At 46.9% G+C, this 16,644-nt stretch overlaps 1 protein-coding gene across 1 annotated transcript; it reads right to left on the reverse strand.

The window, feature by feature from the left end:
* Positions 1-10,007: 10,007 nt before the first annotated feature.
* LOC123040850 (hydroquinone glucosyltransferase-like) lies at positions 10,008-13,979 on the reverse strand. The gene is made up of 2 exons (XM_044463593.1): positions 13,081-13,979; positions 10,008-10,621 (listed from the first exon to the last, which is right to left on the reverse strand). Exons 1-2 carry the CDS (start codon positions 13,977-13,979, stop codon positions 10,039-10,041), a joined length of 1,482 nt encoding a protein of 493 aa, XP_044319528.1. The 3' UTR covers positions 10,008-10,038.
* Between the last annotated feature and the right edge of the window lie 2,665 nt (positions 13,980-16,644).

The following is a 16,644-nucleotide window of genomic DNA, read 5'->3' on the forward strand; positions in this document are numbered from 1 at the left end:
CATATAAGGAAGCGGAGCGGTCGGGAAGTACTTGCAGAGATGCAAGGTTAGCAGAACAAAGAAGTGGGGAAAAATTCCCCAGCTAGGCGAACAGGCGAAGCAAACGTGCCCCCCGCTCAAGGTGTATAGCGATATCGTCGCTAATCATCCGGGGATGATGCCCGGTACCAATCCTGCTGATTACTTGATCGACGATATAGAGTTTGAGACAATGGAGGTGGACGAATTCAGATTCCAATACGGGCAGCCTCTCGTCAAACCTGATCCTCCTCCTCCTCTAACAACGATGATGCGAAGACTCCATGAATGGTACATGGAAAGATACTGCAAGTCTAGGAAGCATACTTTGACGATGAGAATTAAAGAGGAGCACGACCTCGTTGGAATGGATATTTTGAATGTTGAATTTGACGAGTTATTCCAGTTATACAATCAAAAGGCCCTCGACAAAACACTCATGACTTGCTACTGTCTGTAAGTACTACTATTGTAATAATTAAGTCTCTATATATAGCTCAGCTCTTTCATTTGCATGTATATATAATTATCCTCACTATATTGTGCAGGTTGAAGATCATCGAATGCAGAAAAGCAAATATCTATGACATTGGGTTCATTAACCCAAATATCATACATGAATGGACGGTCAAACACAGTGTCTTTGAAACCGAGGACAACTTGCTACAATCGTTGCTTAAAAAATCAAAACAAAGATAAAATACTCTTTCCTTACAACTTCAAGTGAGTGTTACTGTCTTGTGCATATTCGGTTTCTCTTACTTGAGGTTAATTATAGTAATGTAATTGATGAATTATGCATGCGTGCGCAGATTCCACTTTATCTTGCTAGAGATTAAGCTTGAAGCTGGAATAGTAACTATCTTAGACTCGAGAAGAAAAGATCCCCAGGAGTATGCGGACATGATTGATATGCTCCATAAGTAAGTTCAATCGATCATTGATACGTCTCCAACGTATCTATAATTTTTTATTGTTCCATGCTATTATATTACCCCTTTTGGATGTTTATGGGCTTTATTTTACACATTTATATCATTTTTGGGACTACCCTACTAACCGGAGGCCCGGCCCGTATTGCTGTTTTTTTGCCTATTTCAGTATTTCGAAGAAAAGGAATATCAAACGGAGTCCAAACGGAATGAAACCTTCGGGAGCGTGATTTTTGGAACGAACGTGATCCAGAGGACTTGGAGTGCAAGTCAAGAAGCAGCCGAGGCGGCCAAGAGAGGGGAGGGCACGCCCACCCCTACAGGGCGCACCCCCTGTCTCGTGGGCCCCTCGGGCGGCCACCGACGTACTTCTTCCTCCTATATAAGCCTACGTACCCCGAAAACATCCAGGGAGCCAACAAAACTCAATTTCCACCGCCTTAACCTTCTGTATCCGCGAGATCCCATCTTGGAGCCTTCGCCGGCGCTCCGCCGGAGGGGGAATCGACCACAGAGGGCTTCTACATCAACACCATAGCCCCTCCGATGAGTTGTGAGTAGTTTACCACAGACCTTCGGGTCCATAGTTATTAGCTAGATGGCTTCTTCTCTCTTTTTGGATCTCAATACAATGTTCTCCCCCTCTCTTGTGGAGATCTATTCGATGTAAACTCTTTTTGCGGTGTGTTTGTCGAGATCCGATGAATTGTGGGTTTATGATCAAGTTTATCTATGAGAAATATTTGAATCTCCTCTGGATTCTTTTATGTATGATTGAGTTATATTTGCAAGTCTCTTCGAATTATCAGTTTGGTTTGGCCTACTAGATTGATCTTTCTTGCCATGGGAGAAGTGCTTAGCTTTGGGTTCAATCTTGCGGTGTCCTTACCCAGTGACAGAAAGGGTTGCAAGGCACGTATTGTATTGTTGCCATCGAGGATAAAAAGATGGGGTTTATATCATATTGCATGAGTTTATCCCTCTACATCATGTCATCTTGCTTAATGCGTTACTCTGTTCTTTATGAACTTAATACTCTAGATGCAGGCAGGAGTCGGTCGATGTGTGGAGTAATAGTAGTAGATGCAGGCAGGAGTCGGTCTACTTATTGCGGACGTGATGCCTATATACATGATCATGCCTGGATAATCTCATAATTATTCGCTTTTCTATAAATTGCTCGATAGTAATTTGTTCACCCACCGTAATACTTATGCTATCTTGAGAGAAGCCTCTAGTGAAACCTATGGCCCCCGGTTCTATCTTTTATCATATTTGCTTTCAATCTACTTTTATTTGCATCTTTACTTTTTGCATCTATATTATAAAATACCAAAAGTATATTTATCTTATCATACTATCTCTATCAGATCTCACTTTCGCAAGTGGCCGTGAAGGGATTGACAACCCCTTTATTGCGTTGGTTGCGAGTTCTTTGTTTGTTTGTGTAGGTGCGTGGGACTTTTGAGGAGCCTCCTACTAGATTGATACCTTGGTTCTCAAAAATTGAGGGAAATACTTATGCTACTATTGCTGCATCACCCTTTCCTCTTCAAGGAAAATCAACGCAAGCTCAAGACGTAGCAAGAAGGATTTCTGGCGCCGTTGTCGGGGAGGTCTTCGCTCAAGTCAAGACATACCAAGTACCCATCACAAACCCATCTCCCTCGCATTTACATTATTTGCCATTTGCCTCTCGTTTTCCTCTCCCCCACTTCACCCTTGCCGTTTTATTTGCCCTCTCTTTCCCAATCTCCTCCGCTCTTTTTCGCTCGCCTTTTTCTGTTTGCTTGTGTGTTGGATTACTTGTTGCCATGGCGCAAGATAATACCAAATTGTGTGATTTCTCGAATACCAATAATAATGATTTCCTCAGTACTCCGATTGCTCCTCTTAACGATGTTGAGTCTTGTGAAATCAATACTGCTTTGCTGAATCTTGTTCTGAAAGATCAATTCGTCGGCCTTCCTAGTGAAGATGCCGCTACTCATCTAAACAACTTTGTTGACTTGTGTGATATGCAAAAGAAGAAAGATACGGATAACAATATTGTTAAATTGAAGTTATTTCTGTTTTCACTTAGAGATCGTGCTAAAGTTTGGTTTTCGTCTTTGCCTAAAAATAGTATTGATTCTTGGAACAAGTGCAAAGATGCTTTTATCTCTAAGTATTTTCCTCCCGCTAAGATCATCACTCTTAGGAACGATATTATGAATTTTAAACAACTTGATCATGAGCATGTCGCCCAATCTTGGGAAAGAATGAAATTGATGTTTCGCAATTGCCCTACTCATGGTTTGAATTTATGGATGATCATACAAAAATTTTATGCCGGTTTGAACTTTGCTTCTAGAAATCTCTTAGAGTCGGCCGCGGGAGGCACGTTTATGGAAATCACGTTAGGAGATGTTACAAAACTTCTTGATAATATTATGGCTAATTATTCTCAATGGCACACCGAAAGATCTTCTAGTAAAAAAGTGCATGCTATAGAAGAAATAAATGTTTTGAGTGGAAAGATGGATGAACTTATGAAATTGTTTGCTACTAAAAATACTCCTCTTGATCCCAATGATATGCCTTTGTCTACTTTGATTGAGAATAATAGTGAATCTATGGATGTGAATTTTGTTGGTAGGAATAGTTTTGGAAACAATGCTTATAGAGGAAACTTTAATGCTAGACCGTTCCCTAGTAATTCCTCTAATAATTATGGAAATTCCTACAATAATTCTTATGGTAATTTTAATAAGATGCCCTCTGATTTTGAGAATAGTGTGAAATAATTTATGATTTCTCAAAAGAATTTTAATGCTTTGCTTGAAGAAAAATTGCTCAAAGTTGATGATTTGGCTAGGAACGTTGATAGACTTTCGCTTGATGTTGATTCTCTTAAACTTAGATCTTCTCCTCCTAAGCATGATATCAATGAGTCTCTCTAAGCAATGAGAATTTCCATTGATGAGTGCAAGGAAAGAACCGCTAGATTGCGTGCTAAGAAAGATAGCTTTGTAAAGGCGTGTTCTTCTAGTTTCCATGAAAATAATGATGAAGATCTTAAAGTTATTGATGTATCCCCTATTAGATCTTTGTTTTGCAATATGAATCTTGATAATAATGGGACTGAAGATGAGTCAACTTTACCTAGAAGTCGTCCCAAGAATTCGGAGTTTTTAGATCTTGATGCTAAATTTGGTAAAAGTGGGATTGGAGAGGTCATGACTTTAAATAGTATTGAACCCACTATCTCGGATTTCAAGGAATTTGATTATGATAATTGTTCTTTATAAGGTTGTATTTCCTTGTTGCAATCCGTTGTTAATTCTCCTCATGCTTATAGTCAAAATAAAGTTTTTACCAAACATATCGTTGATGCCTTGATGCAATCTTATGATGAAAAACTTAATTTGGAAGTTTCTATAGATAGAAAACTTAATGATGAGTGTGAATCTACTATAAAGATTAGAATTAAAGATCATGAGTGTTTTGCTTTGTGTGATTTGGGTGCTAGTGTTTCCACGATTCCGAAAACTTTATGTGATATTCTAGGTTTCCATGATCTTGATGATTGCTCTTTAAATTTGCACCTTGCGGATTCCACCATTAAAAAGCCAATGGGAAGGATCAATGATGTTCTCATTGTTGCAAATAGAAATTTGGTGCCCGTAGATTTTATCGTTCTTGATATAGATTGCAATCTTTCTTGCCCTATTATTCTTGGTAGACCTTTCCTTAGAACGATTGGCGCGATTATTGATATGAAGGAAGGGAATATTAGATTCCAATTTCCATTAAAGAAAGGCATGGAGCACTTTCCAAGAAAGAAAGTCAAATTACCTTATGAATCTATCATGCGAGCTACTTATGAATTTAGTGCCAAAGATGGCACTACTTAGATCTATCTTCGCTTTTATGCCTAGCTAGGGGCGTTAAATGATAGCGCTGGTTGGGAGGCAACCCAATTTTATTTGTGTTTTTTGTTTTTGTTCCTGTTTAGTAATAAATCTTGCATCTTTACATGTGTTTTTATCTTTTAATTAGTGTTTGTGCCAAGTAGAGCCTATAGGATAACCTATGATGATAGTTGATTCGATTCTGCTGAAAAACAGAAACTTTGCACGCACGAATTTAGTTTTGTTAAATCACAGAAACGTGCTTTTGTGTTGATTCTTTTTGTTTCTGATCAATAGACAAATTTTCCAGGACTTCCTATTTTGGTAGGATTTTTAGAGTTCCAGAAGTTTGTGTTAGTTACAGATTACTACAGACTGTTCTGTTTTTCGTGTGTTGTTTGCTTATTTTGATGCATCTATGGCTAGTAAAATAGTTTATAAACCATAGAGAAGTTGGAATACAGTAGGATTAACACCAAAATAAATAAAGAATGAGTTCATTATAGTACCTTATGTGGTGGTTTTGTTTTCTTTCACTAACGGAGCTTATAAGATTTCCTGTTGAGTTTTGTGTAGTGAAGTTTTCAAGTGTTGGGTAAAGCTTTTATGGACTCTGGAATAAGGAGTGGCAAAAGCCTAAGCTTGGGGATGCCCATGGCACCCCAAGATATTCAAGAATAGCCAAAAGCCTAAGCTTGGGGATGCCCCGGGAAGGCATCCCCTCTTTCGTCTTTGTTCATTGGTAACTTTACTTGGAGCTATATTTTTATTCGCCATATGATATGTGTTTTTCTTGGAGCGTCGTGTATTATATTAGTCTTTGCTTTTTAGTTTACCACAATCATCCTTGCTGTACACACCTTTTGGGAGAAGCCTACTTGATTAGAATTTGCTAGAATACTCTATGTGCTTCACTTATATCTTTTGAGCTTGATAGTTTTTGCTCTAGTGCTTCACTTATATCTTTTAGAGCACGACCGTGACTTATTTTTGTGGAAATTGCTAGTCTCTCATGCTTCACTTATATTATTTTGAGAGTCTTTTAGAACAGCATGGTATTTGCTATGGTTATAAAATTGGTCCTAGAATGGTAGGCATCCAAGTTGGGTATAATAAAAACTATCGTAGGAAGTGAATTGGATGTTATGATTTGATACTTGATAATTGTTTTGAGATATGGAGGTAGTGATATTAAAGTCATGCTAGTTGGGTGATTATGAATTTAAAGAATGATTGTGTTGAAGTTAGCAAGTCCCGTAGCATGCACGTATGGTTAAAGTTGTGTGACAAATTTGAAACATGAAGTGTACCTGGCTTGTGCATCCTTATGAGTGGCGGTCGGGGACGAGCGGTGGTCTTTTCCTACCAATCTATCCCCATAGGAGCATGCGCGTAGTGCTTGATTTTTGATGACTTCTAAATTTTTGCAATAAGTATATGAGTTCTTTTGACTAATGTTGAGTCCATGGATTATACGCACTTTTACCTTTCCTCCATTGCTAGCCTCTTCGGTATCGTGCATTGCCCTTTCTCAGCTTGAGAGTTGGTGCAAACTTCGCCGGTGCATCCAAACCCCATGATACGATACGCTCTATCACACATAAACCTCCTTATATCTTCCTCAAAACAGCCACCGTACCTACATATTATGGCATTTCCATAGCCATTCCGAGATATATTGCCATGCAACTTTCCACCATTCCGTTCATCGTCATCATGACATACTTTACTTTTGTCACATTGCCATTGCATGATCATATAGTTGACATCGTATTTGTGGCAAAGCCACCATGCATAATTGTGCATACATGTCACTCTTGATTCATTGCACCATCCCGGTACACCGCCGGAGGTGCGTGGGACTTTTGAGGAGCCTCCTACTGGATTGATACCTTGGTTCTCAAAAACTGAGGGAAATACTTACGCTACTATTGTTGCATCACCATTTCCTCTTGAAGGAAAACCAACGCAAGCTCAAGACTTAGCAATCATTATCGCACCATATCGGCAACTTTGTTCATTTCCTGATATCAAGTAATTATTCTCTTTGTCTGGCAGGGTTTGGAAATAGTTCACCGTAATTACGCCGGGACTGCCGACGGAGCTGCAATTTAAACACCCGAAATTAAGTACTACTAGCTAGTTCCGCGCATATCCCATTGATTCTAGCTAGTTTCATCAATACCATTTAGAATGCTTGATTATCAGTTTGATTGAACTCTATTTCTCGTAAAGTGCTTGTGGCGGGAAGCCGGAAATGATTTTTGTGGATACTACATTTGCGAGTTCATCTACAACTCGACGACCTCTAAGAGGGGCTGCTCTGGAAAGCAATATGAGGTACATAAACAAAATAATTCACAATTTTATTTTATTACCATCATTTGTGTTAAGTTTCATTCATATATATGTATTGACCCACTTCTTCAAATTAGATGTGGCAGATGCGGGACGAACTCCCACGACATGATCACATACGAGCTATTCAAGAGGAATTGGCGGGATTCTTTCTTGACCACGTCATAAATAAAGCCGGAGAATACCATGTGGAAGTTCAAATAGATCTTAGATGTTAGGGTTTGTAAGAGATCTTATATTGCATATATGTAGCTAGTAGCGTCGGATAGATGTACGAAAACTTGTTGTTTGACCAATCTCTCAGAGAAACAGAGGTCACTTCTCTTTGTATATGTTCATGAAGATCTTGTGTACTTAATGGTTCCTTCATTTGCTTACTAGCTAGCATGTCGAGTTCTCTCTATACGTATAGTAGCTAGCGTCGACCAAGCACGGAGATAAGAGAGGTCACTTCTCTCTATTAGCTACCTGACACAATATATGAAACCCCCAAATTAACCCTCCAAAACCCCCTAACCCCCCCCCCTTCAAAAAAACAAAAACCCCTACTCCTGCCATATGCTGACGTGTGGATGCCTTTTAGTCCCAGTTGGTATTACCAACCGGGACTAAAGATCCTCCTGCCTGGGTGCCCCGCAGCGGCCACATGGAGCCCTTTCTGTCTCGGTTCGTAAGTGAACCTGGACTAAAGGTTTTGGGCTTTAGTCCCGACCCTTTAGTCCCGGTTCCAGAACCAGGGCTAATGGGCATCTGGAACCGGGACAAATGTCTCATTTTCTACTAGTGCCTACACTTGTGGGTCATCACCACACACCTCAAATCTGAACTCTCAAATTCATGCAAATCTATGCACGTCCATCTCCATCATACAAATGAATGTCGCACGTAAATAACATATGTTGGCAGCAAAAATATATAATTCAAACATAAAATTTATTTTAAGTGCACAGTTCAAACATTACCTCCTTGGTTTTCATTGTAGGTCCACATATGCTCCACAAGATCACTCAGTAGTTGCGCATGCACCTTATGATCTCGAAGATTCTGATGCATCTGCAGAAAATTCATAAGCTGGTCTGCATCGTGTTGTTCCGGAATGTGGACTTGTTCTCTAGGCGTCTCAAAATCATTGGTTTGGCCTACACCGTCACCCTCGCCCTTGACAATCATATTGTGTTAACACAACATGTCATCAGCTGCCACAATGTCTCTAATTCCCCGTCATTGCAGCTTCACGGACAATTCCCCAACGAGTTTGGAGCACTCCGAATGCCTTCTCCACATCCTTCCTAGCTGCCTCTTGCATTGTTGGAAAGTGGATTTGTTTGTTGCCTTGGGGTTCAGGTATGGACTTCCCAAGGCCGCCCAATGAGAATAGATACCATCGGCAAGATAGTACCCCATGTTGTAGTCAAGGTCATTGACAGTGTAGTTGCACAATGACGATTCCCTATTACGAATCTCCTAGACATGGGAGATCGCTGAAGCACATTGAAATCGTTGTGAGAGCTAGGCATTCCAAAGATAGCATGCTAAATCCACAAGTCATGTGATGCGACTACTTCCAATATGATGGTGGCCTCTTTGATGTGACCTTGATACATCCCGCGCAAACCTTTGGGCAATTCTTCCGTCGCTAATGCATGCAATCAATTGAACCGAGCATACCTGGAAAACCTCTTGCCTCTCCAATAGCCTGCAACTTTTCTAGACCCTGCACATTTGGTTCTCTCATATACTATGGTCCAAACACCTACACCATGGTGCGGGCAAACTTGACAGTGGTCTTCAGGGCATGTGCTCTCCCCATCCAGACTATCTCACCAACGACATCAATGGCGGTACCAAGTGCAAGCATCCTCAGAGAAGCCATGCATTTCTACTTAGCAGTAAATGATAGTTGTCCACAACAATCCCTAATGAGCCTGAAGTAGGGATGGTGTGCCTCTACTCCCTCTACCACGCACAAGAACAATGGTCTGCACATACGGAACCGTCGACGAAACCATGGATCATCAGTGAACGTTGGATCGAGAACAAAGTAGTCATTGTACAGTAGCTGAGCTCCAGAGACCCAATCTTGGTTCAAACCTCTTCTCCCTTTGATCGAGCCCTTGAAGTTGAGAATGTGCTTCACCTCCTGGTCCATTTCATGTTGCCTGCTCATGGTCATGATAATCTTGACTTCTTCGTCCGAATCCGATGAATTGAATAACTCACTTTGAATCAATTCATCAAGCTCTGTCGGCCATACTCCTCATCTGATGAACCATCTGAATCCATCGTTTTGCCTAAGAAACAATAATAAAAAACTGGTTGAACGATGTGTCGAACACATAGAGGGCAAGGTGCAGTCCGAGAGTTGTCGGATGTACCGTGGTTGCGTCCGGGCTGACGACGATGTCTGTGGCAGCGAGAACGGATGGGTGGACTGTTGGAGCGGTGCTGGCGGCGCTGGGGGCTCAGTACGACGGCGGAGCTAGGGGTGGCCGGCGAGGAGGAGGAAGAAGAGAGGGGAGAAATAATTGGAAGGTCGGGGGGAGAGGGGGGGTGGTGCAATTTGGCGTACGGTCTACCTGTCTCGTTCGATGTGGCGGACGCGCTGGAGTGCGTGGGGCCTTCTCATACCCGTTCAAGATTTAAACTGGATATGAGGGGTGTCTGTCAGCCCGAGACCAGCATGAGCCAGTTTGTGACCGTTGCATTTTTTAGACCGACAATGACAAGGCATATAAGGCGAGTTTGAGGCGCAATTGGATCACTTCAGACCAAATGACCAAAACACAAAGTCACAAAGTAACAACAAAATGAAGTACGATGAGAGCACTTTCGGAGGATCATGCACTACATGTGTTGCTTTTTCTGCCAAGCGCCGCCTTCCACTTGACGGCGACCTCCTCGAGCGCACGGCGCGACGGCCCCTCCGGTGACCATGCACGTTCTGCCGCTTTCTGCAGGTCCTCAGCCTGGCGCCGCAGCTTCTGATCCCCCTCCACGAGCTCCTTCACGGCGGTGGCGATCTCGTGGCGGGTCACCAAGCATCCGACCTCCGCTGGCACTCGCAATGCCACTCCAAGCCTCTCTTCCAGGAGAACGGCGTTCATCCTCTGCTTCGCGTACAACGGCCACGCGAGCATGGGCACGCCGCACCCCACGCTCTCCAGCGTCGAGTTCCACCCGCAGTGCGACACGAAGACGGCGGTCGCGGTGTGGGACAGCACGCGCGCCTGAGGCGCCCACGCCGCGACGGCCAGGCCCCTGCCCCGCGTCCTGCCCAAGAAGCCCTCGGGGAGCCACGCCAATGGATCGTCCTCGTCGGAGCCGCCGTCGGTGCTTGGCATCCGCATGACGCAAAGAAACCTTTGGCCGCTCGCCTCCAGCCCGGCCGCGAGCTCAGCCGTCTGCTCCAGAGAAAGTGTTAGAAGGGAGAGAGAGGGATTGTTGCGGAATATGATGGATGTATTATTGAGCCTCGAGGGCGAGTATATATTGAGTACAAGACTTGGAGGGCAAGACGCCTCTCCTAGAGATAAGGTAGGAATCCTAAACTACCAAATACATGTAACCCAAATATATCTCTGACATCCCCCCGCAGTCGTAGCGGTAGCGTTGCGAACAACATGAGCATCGCGGACGGTCAGACTGGAGAGAATAGCAGCTGACGGACTGACATCCCCCCGCAGTCCTAGCGGGAACGTCGTGGACGATGTCGCGTTGCGGACGCATTGACTGTAGAGGAAGCCGACGAGTTGCTCAAGCGGATGATAGCCCTTTGTGCCGATGTCGATGTAGTCGAGAGCATAGGATGGTGTAGCCGTGGTCGAGGTAGCCGTGCGAAGAATGCCGTGGTCGATGTCGATGTCGAGGTGGCCGGTGTCGAGGAAGTCGCCGTGGAGCCGCAGGCGTAAGGGGGCGCCGAGTTAGCATGGGCGCAAGGGTGTCGAAGTAGTGGTGCGCCGGGAAGAAGATGTTGTTGACGACGCGTCGCGACGGGTTTGCCAAGCCCGGGGACACATAGTGGACGAAGGCACGCACCGGTGTTGCCAGCACCGGGCATGCATAGACGGACGAAGACGAAGTTGACGAAGCGCCGACCAGGCTTGCCAGGCCCGAGGACACGTCGTGGATGAAGGCACGCATCGGTGTTGCCAGCACCGGGCATGCGTAGATGAGGGACCTGCACGAGTTGTACGCCATGTCGGAGAAGTCGGAGGGGCCAGCAGAGAAGAACTCGACGACAATTGCGGCGTCTATCGGCGCAGGGCCGATGTCACCAACGGTGGTCGGAGTAGACGAAGTGGTCGGGGTAGATGACGGCGACGCTGGCGACGGGCTGGTGCTTGGACAAAGACGAAGGGGGTGCACGGGCGGCGGCGGCGGCTACGAAGGTAGCGGCGGCGGCGGCCAAAGAAGAGCGACCGCGGCGGCCTGACGGCGGCGGCGGCGGCTAGGTTAGGAGTGCGGCGGCGGTGCTCGAAGTAGGCGAAGAACCCTGACAGCGTGACGAAGACCGGCGCGGACGGTGGCATTCCCGCGCCAAGGGAGACGGCGCGGCGCATACCACGGGAGGTCGACGCGCGGTGACGGCGACGTGGACCGCGGGCCGCGGCGCTACGGCCCGAAGGGGCGACGCAGCGGCGGCAGGCGGGCCGGGGTGACGGCGGGAAGACCTCGGGGCGGCGGCGGGGACCGCGTTCCGCAGTGCTACAGCTCGAAGAGGTGGTGTAGCGGCGGCTCGCAGGTCGGTGCAACCGCGGGGACGGCCTCGGGCGGCGGCGGTGACCGCATGCCGCAGCTTTACAGCCCGAAGAGGCGGTGTAGCGGAGGCTCGCAGGTCAGGGCAGCCGCGCGGAGAACCACTAGCCGAGGGCGATGGCCCGTCGGGAGGCGGCGTGGACCGCGTTCCACGACGTGATAACCCTAAGGGGTGACACGGAGGCGGCGGCGGCTACAGGGGTAGCCGGTGGGAGGATCTCAGGGCGGCAGCGTGGACCACGTTCCGCGACGCGACCGCCCGTAGGGGCGTCAGCGGTAGCGGCGCGTGAGTCGGGGCAGCCGACGGGAAGACCTCGGGCGGCAACGCAGCGGTCCGTAGGGACGACGCGATGGCAACCTGTAGCTCGATCGGCGGTAGGCGCGTGCTCGGGGACGTGCTTGGCGAAGACAGGCGCGTGATCGGTTGATCAGACCGACGGCGCCGCTATATGCGCCATGGCGGGGACGACGCGCAGATCGGAGTCGATGGCGACGTTGTCGGTGATGTCCCGGGCGATGACGACGAAGACAGACCGGCGATGGAGACCACGCGGACGAGCGGCCGGCAGCGACGCACGAAGGCGTCCCTTGGGCGGCGCGTCCAGCCTTGCCACGCGGTTGATGACGAAGCAGCCGGTGAAATCGACGCCGATGTTGGAGTAGAGGCGCGGGGGTCGACGGTGGCTGCGGGCGACGCAAACCGGATCACATAGACCGGAAAACCAAAAAGTAGACGCCGATCAAAGTGACCGACGAGAGAGAGAAAACCCGGATCAAAGGATCGGGAAAAAGACTCTCTAGGGCAGCCGGTCGACACGACCGGCGGACGAACCCTAGGTACGGGCAGCGCGGCCCCCGGCGGCGGTCATGGAGGCCGACCGCCCCGGGGGCGGCGCCTGGGTGCGAAAGCGGCGGCGGCTAGGGTTTGGATCGTGATTAGGCTGATACCATGTTAGAAGGAAGAGAGAGGGATTGTTGCGGAATATAATGGATGTATTATTGAGCCTCGAGGGCGAGTATATATTGAGTACAAGACTTGGAGGACAAGACGCCTCTCCTAGAGATAAGGTAAGAATCCTAAACTACCAAATACATGTAACCCAAATATATCTACAGAAAGTGCCCCGCCGCTCCCGAAGGCGACGTACACCACAGAACCGACCGGCTGACGGTCGAGCCACTCCAAGCATGGCGACGACGCGCCCGCGGCGGCTTCGTCGGGATCTGGCCGCTGGACGAATGGCCCCGCCGGGAACACCGGCGGGAAGAGGAACGCGCCCGCAGCTTGCTCCGGTACCACCAGCCGCTTGAACGCTTCCGCGGTGCCAAGTTCCATCTCGTAGAACGTGTTCACCAACAGGCCATCGGCAGCGCGGATCCTCCGGCCCAACTCGACAACCTGCTCGTAACCCGGGTGCCTGGAACTGCCGCACCCGTCGGGGAGGTCCTCGCGGCACAGCGAGATGCCGCCGAGAAGCTCGAGAGGCACCGCGAGGTCGCGGTACTCGCCGGGGGCGGCGTCCTCGTGGAGCTCGAGGATGTGGCGCGTGAGGGCGACCAACGCCAGGTTGCTAGGGATGAAGAGGTATCCCGGGACGCCGAGCTCGGCGGCGAGGGGCAGCGCCACGGAGCAGAGGAAGTCCGGCACCAGCGCGGCGAGCGGGGCGGCACTGGAGTCGTCGTTGATGGAGCGGAGGAGGGCGCGGATGTTGGGGACGGAGCGGCGGACGAGCTCCATGAGCACTAAGCCGTCGTGGGCGTCGGCGGGGAGGTCGTTCATTTGGACGGCGGGGAGCTCGGCGGTGGCGACGGAGGCGGGGAAGCGCGGGAGAAGCTGGCCTGCCGGGCCGGAGAGGTTGGTGAAGGTGACGATCGTGGCCGCGAAGCCATGGAGCTCCACGAGCCGCCGCGCCAGCTCGGCCATTGGAATGAAGTGGCCGGCGCCGGGGCTGGCCAGAAGCACGACGTGCGGCCGCGGCCGCGCTCTGGGTGGCGCGGGGCCAGTGCTGGTCAACGACCCCATTCCGCCGACGGGTTAATTCTTGCAGTGCACCGTGAGCGAGATGCTGGTTGTGGTCTTATGGATCTGGATTCCAAGGTCCGATCCCATTCGGCATTTTACGAGGTAGAGTATACAGTTTTTTGGGACCGTGCTGCGGGGGTGCCAGAATTATATGAGGTATAATCCCACATGCCTGGTCAGAGCCTCGCAGTCACAGCACTGCGAGGGAAGTCTGATTTAAATCTTGAGTTTGTAGAGAGCGACGCAAGAGCTGTATCATACCTACGGTTTTCTACGAGTTGGGAAGGGTTACGTAAAGACTTGGCATATTGGTGATTAGCAGGGGCACGAGCCCACCCTAAAAATCCGGTGGGCAAAGTTTTATTAGTGGGAAGGAAAGCTTCGTAGGCTTACATCCTCTCTCCGTCCGGTGAAAAGCATACATATAGAATTTTAGAATAAATTATGAAATAAAGTAAAGATACATTGAAAAGGTACAAGTCATCATCTCTTTCCTTTTTAATTATCCAATCTTCAATGAGCTAAGTGCATGTAAAAATTAAAAAGACCATGCGTAGAATGTATTGGTCTTGATTACCGTGTGATGAGAGAGAAGCATTTTTTTTTATTTTGAAGTGCATTGGGAAGATAGAAGTACACTTTTTTATGGACAAATTTTAAATCCAAACATACACTCTTCATCGGACTGAGGGGGTAGATGGTTGTGTAGGTGTAGCATTTTTGGCGACCCAAATGAATCCTGACGTTCAAATCCTGAAGTCCATACTCTAACCACACGGGCAATGCTACACCTACGTAAAAAAAGTACGTAAGCTAACATGTTGTCCAACGTGGGGGGTTATTATTAAGTGTAAAGAGAGGGGGAGGCCCGCCCCCCGAAAATCAAGGGGAGAGATTAATTGGACGGAAGGATTAAGTAAGGCTGGTCATAGTGGGAGTAAACATAACAAGTAATATAACACATCCCAAGAAAAGTTTGCTTATATGGCATGTATTTAATAAGGAGAGAGATGGTTGGAGTAACATAATAAGTTACTGTAACATAACACATCCCAAGGCAAAATGAGTCTACATCTTAATAAATGATGGCTTGCATGTTACTACATGCATGTTACTCCCCACTATGAAGGTGATAACATAGACTAGTCTAAGTTACTTCCCACTATGACCAGCCTAAAGCTGCGTAAAAAGGTTCAGTAGGTGCAGTATTATCGCACATCGATCCCGGTCCTTTTCGACCTTCAGGCGTTTTTAGGAGTGAATTTGATGATGTTGCATTGGGAGATCCGGATTGCTGACTTAGATCAAATAAATAACTGCCAATTCAGCACTGAGCGGCTCCACATGCAGCAGCTTGGCCTCCGCGTACTGCATGGCGAAAACGCCTCAACCACCATAGCGTCGAGCCCGTGCGTGGCTTGCCGCTTGCCGCTGCTGCCGATTCGCGGTGAAGCTCGAGAAGCCGGCGACGGGGCAGAGCCCCGAGTGTCGACGTACGTGCGCGTACGAGTAGCCGATGGAGTGGCGCAGGTAAATGATGGAGCCCCCTGCTATGGCATCGTCGGCTGCGTGCTACTGGCCGACACGATAGTGCACATCAGGATCCCTCGAGCAGCACATGTTCCATCATTTATTCATTGGCGACCACGCGCCTAGGAGCATGCACGTACGGACGTGGATTTTTTAAGTTCAGATTTTCGGACACCTCTTATCCTTACCCTTCAACATTGCTTTGAGATATGTGCTACACAACTATATGAATTTTCTCTTTTTTGTTTCTTCAAAACAAAACAACAACGAACTTCAAACTTTGCAAGACAACAAAATATTCTTGCAACAATGTGGGGAAAAAAATTCAGATCTTTTTGTCTGACATAAATATAGAAAATGAGAAAAAAAATTGAGTAAAGTAATATTATTTGTAGTATGTATGATTCAGGAAAAAATATGGAAGTTCTTTCCCACATTGTAGTTAGAATGTTTTGTTATCCTGCAAAGTTTAAAGTTCATATGTTGTTTTATTTGAAAGAAACAAAAAAGACAAAAGTGTTAATATGAATCGCAATGCAGAAATGGATGGCTAGATAAGGGGATGTACCAAAGCTTATACTTTCTTAAATGTTAACCATACACGGACGACATGTGCCTTCTTATGTATTTTTAATTTTTGGTTCATGTGTTATAAATCCTGAGTATTTATTTCACCCAATCAAATCTAATTGAAAGATATTGGAACCGATTCCCGCAGCAACACGCGATGTATCATCTAGTTTCCCCAGTTCTCGAGGATGTGGAGGAACCCGAGTTCATTACTCCCGTTGTAAAGAAGTTTAAAAGCATTTAGATCACTTATACTCCCTTCATTCCTAAATATAAGTCTTTCGAGAGATTCCACTATGGACCACATACGGATATATGTAGATGCATTTTAAAGTATAGATTCACTTATTCTGCTTCGTATGTACTCCATAGTGAAATCTCTACAAAGACTTATATTTAAAAACGAAGGGAGTACTTCTTTACAGAGGGAATGTATGACTAGAATGTGTAATATATTTGATCTATATAATCTTGTCGTGATGATATTTTTCACTGTGTAGTGTGAACGTTGAATGCACTATATTTGCCCCAAGTGAATGTCATGGATGTCAATGGTACGGCGTGA

Source organism: Triticum aestivum, chromosome 2B (assembly GCF_018294505.1).
Source record: "Triticum aestivum cultivar Chinese Spring chromosome 2B, IWGSC CS RefSeq v2.1, whole genome shotgun sequence".
NCBI classification, from domain to species: Eukaryota; Viridiplantae; Streptophyta; class Magnoliopsida; order Poales; family Poaceae; genus Triticum; species Triticum aestivum.

What these genes read in the sequence shown, in the direction of transcription:
- LOC123040850 (XM_044463593.1), bottom strand. Translation starts at nt 13,979, where the DNA reads ATGGGGTCGTTGACCAGCACTGGCCCCGCGCCACCCAGAGCGCGGCCG. An exon ending in GTCGCCTTCGGGAGCGGCGG is followed by an intron (nt 10,622 to 13,080) that starts GGCACTTTCTGT and finishes TCTCTCCCTTCT; the next exon opens with AACACTTTCTCTGGAGCAGA.